This window comes from Manacus vitellinus, unplaced genomic scaffold, assembly GCF_001715985.3.
Source record: "Manacus vitellinus isolate BGI_N305 unplaced genomic scaffold, ASM171598v3 scaffold_0_pilon, whole genome shotgun sequence".
In the NCBI taxonomy this organism is placed as follows: Eukaryota; Metazoa; Chordata; class Aves; order Passeriformes; family Pipridae; genus Manacus; species Manacus vitellinus.
This window is the reverse complement of record NW_021938789.1, coordinates 13,013,007-13,034,517: the sequence shown is the minus strand read 5'-3', so window position 1 is coordinate 13,034,517 and position 21,511 is coordinate 13,013,007. Positions and strand designations below refer to the sequence as shown.

The window sequence follows — 21,511 nt, the reverse complement described above, 5'->3', positions numbered from 1 at the left end:
CGCACTCATTTTCAAAGTCATCAACTAGAGAAACAAATTATGAATTTATCAGGAAGTTACATGAAGAGATTAAACACTAAATAAAGCAAATTTTTTGCTTGGTTGGTTAAATTTTTCTATTTTTATTTTTTTTGTGAATGACACCAACTGTTGAATTCCCTTTGGAAAGATCTCGAGAAGCAAACATTTCTAGTGGAAAAAATGATGGAAGATAAAAGGCAATATTTTATCGACAAGACCTTTTCCAAAAGATATCTCCTCAAATAGTTTCATAGAGCAAAGCAAGTACATTGAGCGGGGGTCGAGTTGGACAATAACAATCCAGCTTTGCTAAGGATGTTTTGCAAATCTTGTGTTTGTCATGGCTGAATGAAACATGATTAACGTCTAGTGGTTAGTGTGCAGATTTTCTGTCTAAACAGCAGGATATAAAAGCAGACAAAAGACTTCAGTTACTGTTTTAAATTTGCACTAACTTGATCTACTTATATTTGACATTAAAACTGATTTTACATTTGATAAAACTGATGTTTATCCATGAAAGCACAGCTGGAAGAACTGTGATAAAGCAGACAGACTTACCTATTTACAACTATTGTTTAAGAATATATTTTAAAACACAAAACATAATTCACTGTGAAATTATTATGACACACTTCACTATGATATATATTAGCTGCATTTGTTTAAAAACTTTTAACCTGACAATTTGAAATACTCTATCAATAGTACTGTCATACTAAATTAAGAACATCTGTCATACTAAAAACTTTTGACTTGACTACTACTACAAAAAAAAAAACCAAACCACTCAAACCCAGCAACCCATGCAGAAAACCACTAGGTGCTATCTTTATTTAGCATTTTATGAGGAAGAAATTTTGTCTTTTCTACTGGTCTGTTGCTACAGTGGACTTGAACAATCCAAGCTCCTGGGAGAACTAGGGATGTTCCCCTCCAACCTCTCACACTGATAAAGAGAACACATAACCATTGCAATTCTTACACATCATTTTTCATTATTAAATCTTAAAACTCTTCACGGAGGTTGTACTTTTATAGCTTACATCCAAAACCAACTAGCACAGTATGAACAAAGTGTTGTTCTGCTGGAGCTTGCACGACAATGAATGGATTTTTAGCCAAACCAGACTGTCTTTACACAGAAAAACCCACAATAATTTTCCAATAATTGGACTAAATGCTCTAAACTAAGGGTTTAGAGACACATTTTACAGCATTACACAAATCAGTCTTAAAAATCTGTGTGACAGTTGTTAGGTTGCTTGTTTCCAGTTAGGTTAGGTTGCTTGTTTCCAGCCTCTAAGGCTTTACAAGCTGCTGCTTTGAAGGATGGTGAGTACTTCCCAGATGCCTACTCTGCACTCACAGGAAAGAGTACCTAGTACACCTAGTATGTAAAATCCTGCACATGGAATTTACAGTAAAAAACTACAGTAAATGGTTAAAAGACCTTTCACTCACTAGTCACTATTTTTGTTGTTTTTTTTTAAATCACAGAAGATAAATCCTATGAGCAACTTCAGGGTGATACTAACAAGTGTTACTACTCAAGACAGAAAGCAGCTCGTTCCTTAAAACACAGTATCTTCAAATATCCCTGAAGACTGGCAGGCCAACAGGAGACCTGTTTGTTTAATTACCTCTAAGTCAGTACAGATCAATATTTCATTAAAATGAAGTTTAATGATGACATAAGCTAACCTGAAACTTATCCACAAATGCAATGAGACAGATATTCCTAAAACAAAATGTAAATGCTCCCTGCCCCAAGTGCTAACATGAGGCAGCATTTCATTCAAAACAGAGGTTAAGTCAGAGTGACAAGGGGCTTCCTCTATTACCACAAAAAACTATAAAACAAATGGCACATCTTTTTTGCTTTCAAGCAAACCATGGATTTTAAAGCCTGTAGCTGTTTATAATGGGCACAGTTTGTGGCATGGAATAATAAATATTTGCATAGACTGTGTTACAGCAGTTTGAGAAGAAAGGTGACTACTTAACAGTTTCTGGTGTAAATACTTCCAAGGCAGACCAGGAGTAAATCAGGCACTGCGTTCCAGTCACTCTAAGCAGTTTTCAGAATGGATTGCCTGGACAGTACTATTTGATACTCTCTCTGACTGTTTAGGTTTCACCAAAAATTGGTTAAGATCACTCCCCCTCAGCACTGTGTTCAGTTTGGGAAGCAAGAAGTGTTACTTTACACGACCTCAGAAGGCACTTTTAACCAAGAAACAAAATCAGCTCACTTCCAGTGATTTAAAACTAAGCAGATTCACATCCTACTGAATAATCTACGATACCTGATGTAAAGCCAACGCCATTTCTAAAAACGTCATTTTGAGTTTCATATTAAAAACAAGCCACTCTGTTTGAAATTATATTTCTGGTTAATGATTGCATATCTAATAGAAAAGCTTTGATATTTACAATTCTAGGATTAGCAAGCCACAAATTTTTAACTTAGAAATTCTTCTGAGAATGAAAAGGATAACTTCAGAAAATTGTTAAACACAGAGTTTCTTTAACGCTTACCTGGTGAGCCGTTTCGGTTGAGGTCGCTCTCCGAATTTCCTGAAAAAAGAAGAAATTACTAATTTAAAACAAAAGGATTTAGCCATAATTTTACAGTGAGATACAATCTCAACTTTACAATTTTTGAAATTGTATTGGAATTTGGTATCAAAATATCAACCACCTCCTCACAGCAGCTTTTCCTACAACAGCAGAGGATTTTATTTGGAACAGTACATAATTTTCTTTGTTAATTCACGGTTTCCTTCACAATTGCTTTTGAAAAGTTCAGATACGACAGGAATGTAAAAAACCAGGAGATCTTTGCCATAGAATTGACCAGAAGTGCCAACAACAAGTACTTATTATCAACATACAAAAATTAACAGACATCTCTGAGGTGACAAATCACAGTGAATGCTTCCGATCAGGACAATTTCTCAAAAATCTGTTTTTCCTTCATGACTTCTTACAAAAAGGATGACAATGTATTTCATAAATGCCAGTACAGAACTATAGGGAAAATCTATTTCCTATGGAATGTAGCTAAGCTTGATCCATAAATAGCCTGCTATACACTCAACGTTTTTTAGCCATAAAGTGTTTTGAGACAGCTGTACTTCCTTCAGTGCTTGAACACCATTCTTGAGAGAGAAAACACTCTTTATAGAAAGGTAAGACTTTCCACAAAAGTCTTTATTTACATAGGACACCAAATTTACACACTGCAGAAACATTTTTATTATCAAAAACATCCTCAGATTAAGCCAAAATGGTTAGGTAAAAGATCTACAAAAAGGAAGACTGTACCCAGCAATGTACATCTGCTCAACCTGGTAAGGAAGTATAACCACAAGCTAAAATGATGACAAAAAGAGGAAAAAGAAGAGAATACAAAAACCCACAAAGCAAAACAAAAAGGCAGGCTTATCTTAACACCTTTCTACCTAAAAATAAACTGAGACCTAAGAGGCTGTGCTTTCGGTGCCAGTGTTCATAAATACCTCTATAATTTGCCAAAATGTTTTTTAAGTGGGCATATCTTTCCCTTTGTGCTCCCTGGATAGAGAAAAGAACCATCTCCTACTATTTCCCTACAACAGTGTTGGAGGCTCCGTAGGACAAGAACTTGATCACTAAGTAATGTGAAAGGAAATTCCCCTGTCCGTGCAGTGGATCTGTCCTGGACTCTACAGCAACTGGTGGTGGAATGATTTCATACATTCCAATTTAATTTCAGTAATTCCAGAAACATACAAATGTATAATTACATAACTATTACCACATATAGTTGAGCAAAATAGCACTCTCCTGAAAAGACAGTGGTAACATTCAGAAAATTTTAAAAGTTATTTTTCAAGACTTGAGAAATTAGTCTTCTAAAGTACTGGCAGTCCACTCGACACAGAGGAACTGAATAAACAACATGAAGTCAAATTATTTTTTTTCAGCTTAAACAATGAAACAAAAATTTATTTTTCCAACTACAGAAGTTCGTTTCATGTTTTACTTTGTTGTTGTTAGTGTACTGTTCACTTCTCTGGCTTTATTTTAACTTTAAATGAAAAAATGAAACCAAAATTCTTGCTGAAAGATTTGTTTTTATGTATTTTAAATTTTGAGGTGTACTGGACACAAATTTCATTTATCTTTTTCTCTGTGGTATGTATCACTGCATTGTCATATTTGTAATGCAGAAAGGTAACTACAAACACCAAAAAGCTTTGCAGTTTGGCAGTGGGGAAGTTACATCCAAAGCCCTTCTGCTTCTAACACTTATCTTTCCAGGATATGCCTTGCTTCATCTCCTGAGCATACCTTGTGCCTCAGATTTTCCCTGGATAACAGTGTGAGTAGGTGTGTGTATCCCACCTCCTTAGTACCATCTGTGTAGTTGCAGTTTTCCCCTGAAGACCCAGGATCAGTCCGTCTGGCAGAGGTTCGACTGTCTGTGACTCACTGACTAGACAACAGATTACCTTTAAGCAATACTCTACAGACAAACAACATCCCTATGGATTAGCTCCCTGCTTTTGAGCAGAACTACAGTCTTTGTTTCAATCCCTCTGTGCACTTCGATTCACCATGAAAAAACATTAAGAGTTACTTATTTTGAAGCAAAGAGGGCACTATGCACACCACACTTCCCTGTACTGTGGTCAAACAGATACAACCCAAGATGAGGACCCAAGTATATCAGAAACTGCATTAACACAAAAAAACCCCTTACAGACAAAAACCACACACTGCCCTAATGCAACATGTACCTTTGCAGAACTCCTGAGAGCAGGAGATACGTTCCCCTTGCACAAATGCTTATTGTTAAAAAGAGTTTAATTAACAAAGCATCTGCACAGCACAGCTGCAATTACTTAAAGAAATAAACTTCATCTTCTTCCTTAGTCAAATTCTGAATATACAGCACAGGAGAGAAGTACCAAAATCCCCATTCTTCAGAGACAGAGCTAAAGCACTGAGTCACCCTGGAGATGCACAGGGTAAACTCTGATCTGATGCTCAGTGTAGTACCTTTCTAAATCACACACCAGCTTTCCCTAGCCTCCCCCATCCGAAATAAAGTTAATCATGTCACTGCAATCAACTTGTGAACACACATAATGCTATCCTTAGCAACACGAACCTTCCAAAGAGATGATGTAAAGTAAATTGTGCAGATCTTTCATTATTCTTTCAATATACATTAGAGGGAGAGGTAGAACAGGAGGACGCTGCATCTTGATATTTACTTTAAGTCCTATTTCTAGCTGTTTCTAAATAAATTCAGCTATTTTTCCTCAGTAATGTTATCGCAACAGATGACTGATGGTTACGTATCCTAGCTATGGTGTCAATGATCAGCACTTTCTCTACCATCTCAAAATCATTTCAATGATCCCATAAATATTCACCTCCCTAGTTAAACAGCAACAGCCAAAGAAGGTAGAATTTAAAAATGATTAGGAATAGAATAGGAAATGCAAACATTGCCATGTCATGGCATTATTCTGCCACACCCCCACAATTCAGAAAACTTGAAGCAGTGGAAAAAAGTTATCTCAAGATAAAAAAGATACACAAAAGTCAGTATGGATAATCAATAGTTTTCATATGCAATTGGATAAAACCTCAGCCTTCAGTGAGAGCATGAGAGAAAAGTGACAAACTGATGCAATGACATAAGAGACTAATAAAAGGTATGCAAAATGTAAAAAGGAGATGGTTATTCTCTCTGTCTCATAAACACAGGAAATGGGAAATATTTCTACTATCTGAAAATTTAATTTTAGAATTTTTTTTTCTCCTTGCTCTAAAAGTACTGTTAAAACTGAGCTGTGAAACATATTGCTAGAGTATATTGTGGAGGCTGAAAGCAGAAGCGGACTTAAAAGATTAAACAGAAGTCAGCTACAAAACTCCATTAAGTATAATAACCTATTTTACAACCTTGTTCTCAGGAAAACCTAAACCATGTTCTACCAGCAGCAAAAATGTATCAGGAGGAAAAAACCCCAAACCAGTCTATATTTACCCTGCCTTGCATATTCTTTCCTTATTCATCCATTACTGATGACTAGCAGGCACAGTCCAGCATGTATACTCCTATGAACCAAAGCAGCAACTGCATCCAGCATGTCAGAGTTTCAGTTACACTACAAAACTCAGATATACAAACTAGACACAAAAATTCAAAAAAAAAGTATCACATGCATTTTATTTAATGGTTTATCTGGTTCACTCTTCCCATATGTTCATAAACTGATGTAGAGATGTGTACTGACAACACGACCTGAAGGACAGAAACAATCTTCAACTGCTACACAGAAGAAAAGACTAAGAGGCTTTTTAATTTTTCTGATGTTAAGACAGATGAAAGTGCAAGAAACACATTATATGTATGGTTTTGTACTAAATGACAGACATTGCACAAGCTGTGATTGTTGCTATTTCAAACTTTCATATTTGACTGGCATATTGAAAAAAGAGCCAGTTCAGACATCACAAGGTTACCTGTCAGAGATGACACAGACCACAACACTTTTCTAGAGTAGGTTTTCACTGGCTTTCACTGTTATGGAATTTCTTTTTTTACACTGAGTATTTCTATTTCTCCTTTCTTTACATCTTGAAAAATATGCAGATTGATGGATAACAAAAATGTACAAGGGAGGAAATTAAAAATGTATCATAGTTCTATTCCTACAGTGGTTATTAGACAAGATAAATATACATCATTTGAAATCCTACTTACAAGTTATGTACCATTATACCTGAATGCTCACCAAGTTTCTTTCCTTTCCTGTTGTTTTGTTTTTTTTTTTTTTTTTTTTTTTTTTTACTATCCAAGACTAACTGCTGTTTCAGGTGTCCTCTGTGGGGATTCTGGACATGCAGTCAAGCTGCTGTTTCATTCACATCAGTTCAAACTGCATTCTGTAAGTATTCCCTAAGACCCTGCACTGGAAATACGAGTGCAAGCATTAGTCACACTGTAACCACTTGCTGTTGGAGTAAGTTATACTTGTCCTAATAATTCTTTTCCCAGTCCCATATTTTCTTCAACCACTAGTTAGTATGCTGTTATTTCATGTATTTTATTTGTCTTCTGATGCTTTGCATCAATTAATTTCACTTCCACATTTTGCACTGTAGGCATAGCTTTTCTCCCACATCACATCCCAAATAACTCCTCTTTTCAATTGCATACTTTTCATTTAGCAAGTCCCAGTTTGACATTTAAACCTCCTTTCTCCATTCACAGAAATGGAAGTGAGCATACTTTTTTTATTTTTACCTCTTCGTTGCCCTTTCAAGCAACTACGGAAGCGAGCAAGTGCACTAACATTATTATTAATCTTGGAAGTACAGTAGCTAGTTTTACTCAAACTTTTAATATTTTCAGGTAAACACATGGCAAAATGTAAATTTCAAATGTTTTCAGACAATAACAATGTCAAATCCTATTTGGAATTCCTAGCTCAGATACAACATGTACTATAATATAATTTTCTATGGCTGCAGGAGGATGAATTTTCACTGTTTCCATCATCTACAAAGGAGCACAAAGAAATCTATCAGTAGTTATGTGCCTCTACTAAAAATACCAAACTTATTTTCCAGAGATAACTATTTTGGCTGAATTTTTTTGTTGAATAGTTCTATGTGTCAAGTCAATTTTGAATGGAAAAATTAGTAAATGAAAATTAAGCACAACAGTTTTGTTATCTGCCAGAAAAAAAAATTATGGAAAAAAACCCTCTATAAAAATCACATGCTATCCCATCCTCAACTCTGACTGCAGATCTGTGGTCACTGAACAGCTCTAGCATCCTCCTGCCTGGAATATGAACTTTAAATTTTCCGGTACTGGTCTTCAGCCAACAACATCCTTTTTACAGTCCCTGAAAAAAGTCCATTCACCTTTACTTACCGAGCAGAGAAGCCTTGAAAAAATATTTCCACAACATTCAAATAGAGACAAACTCCAGCAATTAGAAATTCTACTTGGCTTACAGACTGACACGTTTTGGCATCTAGTAGGAATAGCATGGATCTTTTTGTAAATAATGCTCTCCAGAGAAGCAAAAGGCAAAAGGGAGTTGTCAAATTTGACTACAGCAGGAACAACAGCTGAGCAGAAAGTGAGTGTATTGGAGAGGCCAACATGGGGGGAGCAGCAGAAACAGTGAGGACTAAGAACGGGAAGACATAGAAGAGTTGCTAAGTGAAATAAATGGACCTGAGAACTCTATGGGCAATGGGTACCAGAAAAGCCTGTGGCAAGGCAAAACATTCAGCTTTTACACCAGAATATACAAAGACTGGTAAAAATACACTACAGTTACTGTTTTCTGTGTCGACTTTTTCGTGACAAAAGTTTTCCTGGTGTCTTAACATTGAAAAGAAAAGCAAATACTTGCCTTACCCTGAAGAATGCAAAAATATATTATACAAAGACAGCCTGCCCAGAGAGCTGGTAGATGCCCCATCCCTCGAAACATTCAAGGTCCAGTTCGACAGGCCTCTGAGCAACCTGATCTAACTGAAGATGTCCTTGCTCACCATGGGGAGTTTGGACTAGATGACCTTTAAAGGTTCCATTCAAAACAAACTATGCTATGATTCTATTTTACAGTTATAGCAGATATCCATGTGTTGAGATCTATTTTCTTTCTACTCATACTTTCAAGAGTATGAAGAGATCAGGTGGTGCTTAACTGCCCAGCAGGCAACTAAACACCACTCAGATGCTTATCTCCCCCTGCCATCACACAAGTGAAGAGAAAAGCATGAATAAAGAGCAAGAAAACTTGTAGGTTGAGATAATAAAATTGTTTAAGAAACAAAAGAGAAGTGGAAGAAGAGAGAAACAATAAGCCAAACACTCACCACTTCCCACGAACAGACCGACAACTAGCCAGTTCCCAAGCAAAAGCTGGGCAACCTCTCTTAAACCTCCCTCTTCTCCAGTTTATTGCTGAACATGACATTATAAGGCAAGGAATATCTCTTAGTTATTATGGGTCATCTGCCTGGTTGTGTCCCCTCCCAATATCTTGTACACCCCTCAGTCACTGTGGGGGGAAGGACACCGGGCAGAATGAGAAAGAGAAAAGGCCTTGACGCTGTGCAAACACGTTCAGCAAGAGCTAAAATATCAGTGTGTTATCAACACTGTTCTGGTCACAAAGAACACAGCATCGTAACAGCTGCTATGAAGAAAATTAACTCTATCCCAGCCAAACCCAGTAGAATGAGAAAAAAACATGGATGCTTTCAGCATGGGCAAAAAGTTTCCTGTTCATTGGAAAAGTTTCACCCCCAAACATCTGACTGCCAGATCATTTCCAACTGGACATACACACTTGTTGGTGCTTTTAACTATCTACCAAAGGCCTACATCATTCCCGAACAGCGAAATCAATTCTCTATTAGTCCTGTTATATCATAGCATGTCACAGTATTTGCTGCAGAACATATCAGAAGAACTCTTTAATAAGCTACAAGAGATGACTGTAATACCTCAGTACAGATTTTGGAAACCATCTCCAGACAAGTGTCACAAGGAAACTTCCCTGGAAGGAAGTTACCCCACAGTGCTCAGTTCAATGGTTTCAGTTCCGTCTCCTGCAGCACAGATGTCTCAACACTGTCACAAATAAGATATGGTAATCACTAAACTAGGGTAGTACAAGACCCAGAGACTCACTGAGTAGTAAGTCCCACTTGCCTTAAACAAAGCTCTTGAATAAACACAGAGTGCTGTGCACAGGCTTGCCAGGGGCTTGAGATGATCAGGATTAAATTAAATACAGAATAGTGACTAAGGGAAGTTTTTACTTCCCCAGAGGAGATCTGAGGGAAATAATGCTTCAAATAGAAGTTTAATGAAAAGAATTTCAGACTTTCACATAGTTTCTAGAGACATTTCAGAATACACTATGTAATTCAGAAAGAATGAACGTAAGAAAATATGACCTCTGCTCTCTAACGATACGAAGTGACAATGAAGTTTGGTGAGAGGCTCAAGTTAAGTTCCAACCCTCATTATAACAGGGCCTATTACTTTTTACCATAAGAAACAAAAATACTTTTCAAAGAATTAATTTCGAGTTGCTTTGTGATCACTTACGAAAAACCTACTAAACTACAGGCTCACCAGTATGAGATGTAAATGTTTACTTGGTCTACTGAAGTTATCTAAGATCTAGGAAAGTGAAATACTGAGGTTTTCATTTAAAGTTTGAGGATTAATATACAAGTATTCCTTTTCAGTTGCTAACAGAGACGTCTTCTGAAAAAAGCTGAAAGAGACAGATTCAAGTAGCACTCTGGGACTCTGTTTTCTCTTTTTCTTTTAATTCTCTATCCTCTGCCCATTTCCAGCTTCAGTTTGCTTACCAAAGACAAATCGGTGAAGAACTGAAGAAGCACTGAAGGAAGTTCATACTCATGGACATAAAATACACTTAAAATTATCCAAGCCAACACATGCAACAGTGCCCATGTACAAGACACACTGAATAGTTCTCAGGAGCAATCCCTTAATTTGCCATTTGTTAGAAACGTTTCATTCAGATTAAACAGCACACTACAAACCTACACTACAACCTGGTAAGACTCAGCTACCCCACATCAGACTTGATTTAGTTCTGCAGATTTCTGCATTTAGGATAACATGTTACACTAACAGAAGCAAAGCAGCAGATGTACATTTTAAAATATAGGATTTTTCTGTTAATGAAAGTATATTTTCTGGTGCACAGATTTTGGCGAAGACAAAATGCAAATACTGAAAATATTTCTGTGCATTCACCTACAACCATAGTCTATTACAAACATTTTAGAGCACAACTCCCAAGGGAAAAGATCATCTGTCAGTAGGAAACATTATCCCATGTGGTGGGTTCATGGACCCAAAGAGAATTCCTATGTATTCAAAAAATTGACCATTTATGATCCAGCATGAGCTGGCACATAAGACCACCATAAAATTTCATATAGCAGTTTTGATTTACATCACTTTTAATATGTTTGCTGTTGGAAATAACTGATGCATTTGATTTCTATAAGTGCACCCTATTCCGCAGCGATATCCTTTATTTTTTAAATGAAGCTGAAAATAGTGCACTGCTATGAATTGCCAATGGTAAAAATGCACAGTTTAAAAAAATGATGTCCTACAGATTTAACATGATTAAGAAAAACAAAAATCGAAGCACCTAAAGGAAACAATTTCTAAGAGATTAGTGCAAAAGACATATAATTGTATATATGAATTCAGTCAACATGGAAGTAAACACAAGCAATTACTTATGCTCAAACAGAACATTTCACATTTATCTTTTCCATGGATGAAGATATTAAATAAATGAACCATACAATGGCTAAAACAAAGCCTTCAGAAGGAAAATTTTGTCTTCTCCAAAACAAAAATGCGTTCAATATCCACAAGTCTGATCATTATGGGAAACAGAAGCAGTTTTACTACCAGTAACATTCAGCGCTAAACAAACACCACACTGGAAACACAAACCAAAAGAACTAAAATAAACAAGCTTATATTGCCAAAAGAAAGGACAGGTGATGAAGTAGTTCTTCTCTCAGCCACTTTATACTCCATAGCCTACAACTCCACACAACCTTCATTCTTCACAAAGTTCTGAGCACATGTACTTTTCTCAGGCTACCCCCCCCTCCATGTCCCGCAAGATTTTGGGGCTTTTTGCCCTCCACTGATTTTTGTAGGTTGTTGTAACTTAATGCCATATGCAATGACCCAGTCTACCCTGTATCCCTAATTACGGTGGCTTTATCTGTGTAGTATCATAGAGTAAGCAGTTTTTAAATCCCTAGATTACTCATATCCTAAACATTTTATGGTCTTGTTCTTTCTACATGATCACACACCTGAGGTACAGAAACTGCTGAAGAAATGACACCTGTCTCCTCTGTTGTTCCCTGCAGACACAACTGTGTTCATAAGCACGATGCTGATGAAGTCACCAAAGAGACTGACAGTTTCCAGCTCACCCATCACCCGCAGGCTGGTTCATCCCTCAGGACGAACACAACCACTAACAGAGTCACGTGCAGCCACCAAATCGCTCTCACTTTTGCCTGCCAGCAGCACTTAGGCCCTGATTCTCATCAGGGTGCCTACCGTAATAAATATCGCCATAAAGACTTCATCCTGAAGATTAGGAGTTGAACTAAAAGCTAACTCTTTTTTAAAAATAAATACAGTTTTTGTAGTCACATACAAAGAACTAACCTCAACCAATCTGCTTTGAAATATACTGACCCAATGTACCCTCTTTCTTATTCATCCTACAAAAGGAGATAAAATTCATTAAAATCTCACCAATCAAGAATGTCTAAGGGATATGAACAATGCTAGCATTTCTCCTACTCCTAAAGTCCCTTTCTCCTCTGTAAAGAGCAAATGATGGGTGGTCCAACTGCACTGTGACTCTTTGGAAGTAGGGGGCACAGCAGCCCCTGAAATCACAAAACCAGAAAGTTTTTGATCAATACACAAAACATTTTCCCTCTTCAACGAAAAGAAACACCAAAAAAGACCCACCTGCTCCAGGGTGAATGCCAGCAACCATGCACTATCATATCTTTGTACTGCATTATCCTGTACTGCTCCCGACTACACCTAAAGAATTTAAGTCCTCCAACACAGGGAACATATTATGTGTTTGAAACAAGTCTTCTGCTCCACAGCACTGTATACAATTTTGGCACTATATCAAAAAATACTGACAAAAATACAACAGAAAAAGCTCTGCTTCATTTAGTCACGCCCTCTCACTGCAAGTCACTGGTTCAATGAGAAACTCCCTCTCCCTTTTCTGATCCGCTTTTATCCTCCCACGTTGCTTTCATTATTGTCCTCTCTCTTTTCCAATCCCCATAAAATCAGAGAACCATAACTGAAATTTAAATACAGCTTGCTCCATATCAGTAAACAGGCTCACTTCCAAAAAAACTTACAGAAAGTAAAAAAAATTCGCTTCTTCATTGCAGTCTGCCTACATTTGGAAAAAAACTTCATGCAGTCATCACTATGCCTTTATATGACTGTAAAAGTCAAAGGTCTGGTCCAAACAGGACATAATTTTAATCCAGACAGAATTCACACAGCTCTGCCACACTGAGGCAAGAAAGTCAGTAATGACAGCTTATTTAATGAGGAAGTGCCTAAACATACATCTGGAAGTGTGTTTTCCCTGCCTTTGCCTTAGTTGTAGGCACCTGCAGCAAGAAGTCAGTAGTTCTATCAACTCAAAGGATACCATTAAAGCGTTGGAGTGGTGCAGAATGTGAGAAACAACAACAAAAAAAAGATTACTCCATTTATTAATATTCTTTCATATTCACATGCTATTATTTCTCTTTTATTAACTTCCCAATAACATTGGCTCAAATGTTCAGTGAAAACTGCAGATTTACTCACACTTACCTTAGCAACTGAAAGAGTTATCAGCTTGAAAAGTCATCATACCAACAGAATCTCAGTCCCTAAAACACAATATAATTTGGCTCAGATATTGCAACTACATAGGGAATGCACTCATTAGTTTTACCTTCATCCTCCCCCAAAAAAATGAGGGGATAATTGGAAAAAGGAAAGCACCTGCATACAGTTCACAAAATTGACTACTAAAGTAATGGTGATACATAAAACCCACCTCGAGCATGCTGTGCTTGCACTCACAACATCTCACAGTCACAGCTTTCACTGACAACTACTTTGCTCAGCTTAGGATTATTGGGATTCTTCTTGTCCATCTAATACAGCAAATTTTCCCCTGGATCTCATCTTGCACATCACCTTTGAATACATATTTCTCAGGCAAACTTGACTTTTATTTCCTAAGAAAGCGATTCTATATCTGCTACTAACCCATAATTTCAGCATCAGCGAGCCCTTAAAAAACAAGTGGCTGCCTTTTAAAACATTAAATTTCTAAACATGGTAAGAACAGAGTTATTGAGTACTAAAGCAGTGCTGTTTACAGTTACTATCTGCCCATGATTGCAAATAAGATTTAGTCTGAAGAAATATTTCTTTTAGATGCACGAGGAAACAACTTTAATAAATGTATCAACTATCATCCCTGTTGCCCGATTACTTGAAAAAAGTCACAAATTAGATACAAGAGGAGACTTTTTCAACCACTTTCTTACTGACACGGGAGCCCTGCACTATACTATACTACCTAAGGATTTGCTCAACCTTCATTTCAATGACTGAATGTCCGCAGTGTTCAAAGAACAGTGTCCCCCTGTATATTGAATTAACTGGAAGATAAGTATTCATCTTCTGTGCAGAAGGCAACTTAAAAAATGAATAAAAAAGAAGCACAAAATCTTCAGGCTCATGGTTTTCTCTGAATTGCCATCATTCACTGTAACGCCAAAAATACATAACAGAAGGAGAAATTGTGAATGATTTTGCAAGGAAGTGGTGAAGAACCATACTGAACTTGCAAAGGCAGAAGATTCCAAAAAAGCCAGACTAACCTCACTAACCATAAAGGTAAATATGTATTTCTTTGGAACACCTCTTAAAAAGATAACAGGTTCTTGACAGGGACAGTCTTTGGTCAGCTTCAAGATTTCTAACCACTGCGCTATTAAAGTAATAGGATAATCACTTTTCCATGCGCTTTCTCTTACTCTATACTCATAAACAAAGGAGGTTCACCACCACAGTATCTGCTTTCTCTGAGCAGAAAAACAAGGAGAATAGACTAATCTGTCTCTAAGGGGTTTACTGTCCCTGCTGCAAGCTCCTCAACCAGCTTCCCCTGCATCACCTGCATAGCTCAGACCTTCAGAGGGAACTAATTCAGCCCATCAATCTGTCACACCACTAATACACGGGGAAGCAGGAGACAGGGAAACAGTGGTGTTGGTTGCAGAAAGCTGTTTGTTCACCTAAGCAAATTGAATTTTAACAGAAGCCAAAACAGATTACACAGAAAGAGCAGCTAAGCAAGCTGTAATTCTCACAGGAAAATAACTGTAATGTAAGACAATATACAGAAGAATTCTGTAAGGAAAATGACTTGCAAAAACCAAGTCTTAAGCATAATTAAGAGATCCAGAAGACTAACATCCTTATTCAAAGTTTAGCTTAGGAGAGTCATAAGACACTCACTCCAAATGCAGTCAGAACAATGTAAAATGACAGCTAAGTAAACTAACTTCTCTAAGGTTTAAGCAGACCAACTCTGACAAGTCTTGATGCAACAGTTTAAGTCCCCACTGTCTCAAATGCCTTTCCCACCTCTTTGCTAGGTCTAGGCAAGCAAGTTGGACTGTGGCTTCACCGGCAACCACCAAGACAGGTCTTGCCTGCCAGCTTCCCCCTGGCAACACTGACCTACCCTCACACACCAAAATTCAGCACTTGTCAGACCTTTCTACAGACAAATTCGAATCATAAACCCACTGAGGGCCAGCACCACCAGAGTGCAATCAAAAGGCACGCTCAGAGGAGATTGTGACCTCCCACTTCAGTAGCAGGGCACTATTCAAAACCTGGTGCACCCATAGCTTCAGTTTAGACTTACTTCATTGTATTTTAAATAATGTAAATAAATAAATAAATAAATGCCAACATTCCTTTCACCAGTCTTGTTTTAGGAACTGTATTCTGAACACTAGTACATGCAGTGCTTAACCCTCCAAAGCAAAAGTTTCAGGAGCCATTTTTACGTATCTTTATTTTTACACTTCTAAAAAACACCTTTAAGAAATGGAGACAATTCCCTACCATCTCCTTCCTTCAGCAACTCAGTCATTTTGGTCAACTTTTTTTACAGAATTTTATTTATTTTTTTAACACAGTATTATGACAGTCTGTACCTCTCCTTTAATTCCCCTTCTTCCTCCGACTTCTCTACTGCGAGCCTTCAAAGCGTAATATGGAAGCAGCTCCTTATATTCATCAAAAGGAAACTGCCAGAGTTCTATAAGTTTACTTCTATGAACTACATCTCATCCACTGATTCTAGACTTGTAAAACAATTCAAAAACTGTATCAGTAGGTAAGCAGAGAATAGGTTATCAGGTCCCAAGCAGGTTTCCATGCAAACAGTAATTTCCAAACAGGCAAATAAAAGTAATCTCTTCAGTAGGTTAAAATGATGACTTAAAACCTGTGCATACATACACTTTTTAACAAAGCTCTATTTGGCACCAACCTGTTTTACAAAATTATAGGGCTTCCTAGATATCATATGTTTTCTTATTTCATCACTCAGGAATTATGTGGTTACACCAATTTGCAAAATGAGCTGCCAGTATCCTAGAATTAATCAATCTCAAGTATATTGTTTCGTAATTAAGCTTATGAATACATCATCCCATGAATATAAAAACAGCAGCAATAAACACGTCCCAGAAAAGAAGGAGAATTAGAAGGCTCTTTTTCAACTTTCTAGGACAGCTAAATCAGTTCGAGGCCATTCTTCACTGTTAATCTTTTTCAGTGTGGTTGTGCTGAAGGTCTCTAACTGGGAAGCATTTTATATAAGCAAATTGTTCTTAAACTTCTACAGTCACATAACTAGACAGCAAAATTAGGTGCTATTCCATCTGCAGTTTACAAACCTGTGTTTTAATAAAAACATAATACTTTTGAAAGATTTAAAAGCTGTGGGTTTTTTGTCATTGTGGTTGAATTAATTCACAGTTCCTTCTATATTTCTAAGATATTAATTTATACTGCAGCTACAGCTCCTGCAATAATTAATAGAGCATTCCAACATAGGAAAGACAGAAATTCAGGTTCCCATTTAACAAATACTTGAAGGAGAAAGAAAAAAATAGGGTAAGTACAACAAGTACATTTCTGTTTAAATAATATAAGCTATCAGCTTCTCTTAATTATTGCTATTTTCAATTCCAAAACTTAAATATTTAGAAACAATTTGCTAGAGAAATATAATCTCCACAATGTTTATCATCAAATATGATAATACTTTCAATAACTGTTATGGTAAGTGGGTCAATGATCCCTGAACAAGATAACTAAATGGACACTCCAAAATTAAACTTTTACTCCTCCTTATCACAGTACATTTACAATAACCATATGAAAAGATTAGATTACATGGCTGGAATGTTAGCAGGCTAACACCTTATCATCCTTTCTTCTGGTATTATAATATTACAGTTCTCTTACATAGTTACACATGCTCCTATTGTGCCCCAATGGCTTTTATGCAGCATTTTTCATAAGAAAAAAATCTGAAGAGCACAAATGCAAAGCAGTTATTATTGTCCATTTTTTTTAAATGGGAATTGTGTGAATCATACTTAATTCAAGTAGGCTTGCTTTTCAGGTTTGTCAAGTTTGAACTCCATACAGATGCAAATTACTGGTAAAACTTCTCCCTGCATCTTAATGAGGTACACTCTAAACCATGAAGCCAACTTGAAAACAAGAATGTTTTTGAGACAAATTTTACTTGACTTAGGTGTTCTAAGTGTTCAAGGAACTAGCATTTTAAGAGAAAATTCGACCCAACAGCACTTAACTTCCACATGATCTTCAACCTGTGACTGTTACAACTCCAGCTTCCCAGAATAACGCCTGTGCTGGCACAAATTTTTTGCAAGGATTTTGCAGCACGATAAGCTGCCTAAGCAGTGCTGAGAAGACTCCCAACTGCTGAGCTCTGAACCCAACCTCTTTTCAAAACATTGCCTCATCATTCCAAGAACGGTCAGGCCAGAAGGGAAAGCAAATTGTCAAAACTGTTGTGAAGTATTAAACGACCCAATTTGTCACTTCAGTTAGCAGATACCACCATTTCAAGTGTATCTTTACCAGTTTAAAAATGATTGCCAACACAGGACTACCGAGTATGCAGCTGGTGGAACACGCTGATGAGTAGGGAGATTTCTTTCACAGAATTCCTGCCTACTGCTGCTTCAAATAGGGCAGACTGAGCTCTCAAAAAAAAAAAAAGGGAAAAATTATTGACAAATGCGATCATTAAGGTTCAACAATCAGATGGATAACCTGAAGTATGGAATGAATATATGCAGATGCCCACGCAGCCAAGATAAATGAACAAAAAAAGTCTCATCCTGAAGAAAATCAGGAGATGACCTATATTAGAAGTTACTGATTAAAATTCAGCATTTTAGGGAGATGCTATCTTTTCTTCCAAGGCATTAATGCATTCTGGAAAATATGGCACATTAATGTGTCCACAGAGCAGCTTAGTGCTGTAACAACTAATATTCCTTCACTGCTTTAATTTTCCCATTCACTAAAAAGTGAAGCTTATACTAGAAAACTGATTAGCCATCCTTGAAAAATCTTTGGAACCCATAAATCAGTTCTAACTAAGTTTAAAAAGAAGAAAAGAGCTTTTAAAGATAATTAAGTTGCTATGAGTTTTATGAAAACTGGAAGCTGGATAAACATTTCCAAAATACCAATGTCATCAAAAAAGACAAGCAGAACTTGGAAATTATATACTGTTTCACAGCTGGTCACTTTGCATATGCCATTTGGATAGACAGTAAGCACATGCCTTAACTCTACTACAGCTACACTTTGCCCACTAGGGATGAAGGAGCTTGTGGTATTGTCCTGTAAACTCTCCTCACCGTACAAGGCTCAAATGCACAGGAAACACAAGTGCTTTAGTCCTGCTGTTTATAGAACAACGTAGAGGCCAAAAAACCCCAACCCTGTTACATGACAATAACATATATAAAATGCAGTCTAAACAAATGAAAAAAGTTCAGGATGCCAATTTTAAACTGCCTCAATTATCTCATACGGTTATGGGAAAGATTGGTTATTGTCAAGACAGCATTTATATCTAACACAATACCAGCATTTCACCTTACAAGTCTTTTGAACTTGTTATTTACATGCTGCTCACCCAGGCATAAGAAATAGAGAAACCAACTGTTTGCTCTACAGTCAGATTGTAAGCAGAGGGTCTCCAGAATCTCTAGTGGCAATAGTACATTACGAAATGCAACTTAACTGTTGAGTTACACACAATTTAAGGGCCCTTGCCTTAAATGGATTTTTAAACAAAAAAAAAGCCCATGAGTTGCATACTGAATTTATTTATGACTATAACTCTCTTGGAACAGGTATCAAGTTATATTATATTTACTAGCCTGAAGAAAGCCTAATAAAACATTCTGGCAATTTAAAGATAAACACCAGAAAAGTATAACATTGGGTATTTTTTTTTTAATTTAGTTAGCTACCCTACTTGCTATGATGGTGTCTAGCTTTTTAAATAGATGGTATTGTTATGGGGCAGAGGAAGAACTGCTAGACCATCTGTATGACAAGAAGGGTAGTGGGAGAAGTGAAATGTGAGCAGCAGGTTTGGAAGCCTGAGGTATTTTTCACTTCTGTTTTGTATTTTTCCATATACACAGGAAACTCCCTTGGGGGGAGAAAGAACAACTTCCCTACAGCTAAATACAAGAACACGTGTAAAACAGAAAAGCCACTCAATGTTTCCATACCTCAACAAATAAGAATGTAAAGAATCAGACAAAAACTTCAACACAGAGAGTAAAATGTATTATCCCCATCTCCAAAATTTCTTTCAATGTCTTTGCAGTAGTAGTAAATTCAAGAGAAGATTCCCTCTACACACATATACAGAGATTATCATGTACCTTCACATTTAGAGAGTCTATTCTGTTCCCTAACCCCAGACTACCATCCATCCATTCCTCTCCACTCCCTTTTGCTATTCCAAAGTGAAGCGAAGATGAAGAAGAAGGAGAGAGTTAAGACAGTCCACCCAGAGGTGCAGGGCCTTCCACTCCCACTGCTACTGGATGCAAGAGTTATTCAGGCCAAGACTCCAGCAATTCATTTCTCCAAGAGCAGCATTAAGAAGAGTAAGAGCTGAAGAAGAGTAAGACCCATACAAGCCTAAATGGTACTTCCCCTGAACATTCTCCTGTCTGGGACTGTTTTCAGTTCAAAGGACTTTTGAGCCCAATGTTGATATCAGGAATGAACACAACTTTTATTAATAACTGGATCTCAGATGGTCCAAGCTCACTGTAGATAGTAAAGGACACATACTAAGCACTTTGGGCCCCAGTGGGGCAGAGAGGAGACCAAAGGAGAGCTCTGTTACACAACAGGACAACACTAGATGTGCAAGGAAACCTCAAGGATACTTGGCATCATCAATCATTATGGCATTATTGATCAGCCTCAAAAGGTCACCCAACCCCAGAACTAAAATTCAGTTTTGACACATCAGCAAACCCAGTTTCATACTGGAGTGGCACTGGAAAAGCCTGCAAATCACAAGGCTCAGGAGCCACAGAGGCTCAGAGCACTGCGACAGAACACTGCAGCTGTCTGAAAGGATGCACAGAAACCAGCTGTCAAGTGTGACATGATAAAACAAATGCTTATTAATAAAGTTAACCACAAACATTAAGGGAAAGCATAATGAATCTCTACTAGTAATTCTTTTTTTTGGGGGGGGGAGGAGCAGGGAGAGGGCAGTGCTGCTGAGTTTTTCTGGTTCAAGTTATTTTTTTTTTAAACAAGGAAAGGATTTTCCAGTTTTCCCCCAGAGACTGGCAACTACAAAGCACAATGTCCTCTGGGAAATAAATCTTCGTTAACTACACAAACAGTGCTGTGATAGATATCCAACAACTTTTCAACTGTGCTACTTTCAATAGTTACAAGACCTGGTCGACCATGCCAGCACACCTGGGGACAAACGTGTAGTATAGTCAACATCAGCCCAGCACTCTTCCCAAAACACAAGGAGCATAGAGAAGTCCTCAGAGCTCCAGTTACCCTGACTGGTTTTGTAATGAAGACTAACAGAGCCCATCTTTTCAGGTATACTAGAGCCCTGTTAAAAGGGCTCCCTGGGCCTGCATGCCACCCAGCAGTTTGCAAGCAGTATGAGCGACAGCTGAATACAGGTTACTTACAAGAACGACACTGTGCCAAGACCTAGGGCACTTTGAACTCAGAGTCCTCAAGAAGATGCTTCAACAGCTACAGTTAGCTACAGACACTGCAGAAAACAGACAGAATAAGCAATGAAAAGGAATGAGACAAAGTCAAAAGCAAGTGGGCAATGCAACAAACGGCCTCAGGCAGAAGAAAATGTAGTGGATTCCATTACAGATTATTTGGCAAAGGAGAAGCTGATAAATGACTCAACTCTTAGGAGAACACCATGAAGCTGCTTTTGGCTTCCAAGAAAGAAATTAAGAAAGCAGCTGAAAAAAAGGAAGAGGCCACAGACTGAAGGAGCAATGATGATCTAGGACAATCCTTAAGTGTTTGCTTCCTGTTTCTCCCAACTATGGTCCAGTGTTGCAAGATTGATAGCTTGAAGGTTCCTTTTACCAAAGGAGAAAGGTTGGACACATCAGCATCACAGGCTGGAACCATTATCCAACTCTGATATGG

At 37.5% G+C, this 21,511-nt stretch overlaps 1 protein-coding gene across 4 annotated transcripts in view; it reads right to left on the bottom strand.

The window, feature by feature from the left end:
* Positions 1–21,511, bottom strand: part of RBPJ (recombination signal binding protein for immunoglobulin kappa J region) — a 148,532-nt gene that overhangs the window by 26,341 nt on the left and 100,680 nt on the right. For 3 of the 4 annotated variants that reach the window (XR_001920084.3, XM_018068055.3, XM_018068079.2), the window contains one exon: positions 2,563–2,601. Coding sequence is in view for 2 of the 4 variants with exons in the window: in XM_018068055.3 (XP_017923544.1) it covers positions 2,563–2,601 (39 nt within the window). In the remaining 2 variants the exon portion in view is untranslated. Of the gene's footprint in view, positions 1–2,562; positions 2,603–21,511 lie in introns of all 4 variants that reach the window. The other variant, XM_029962115.1, reaches the window with a different exon arrangement.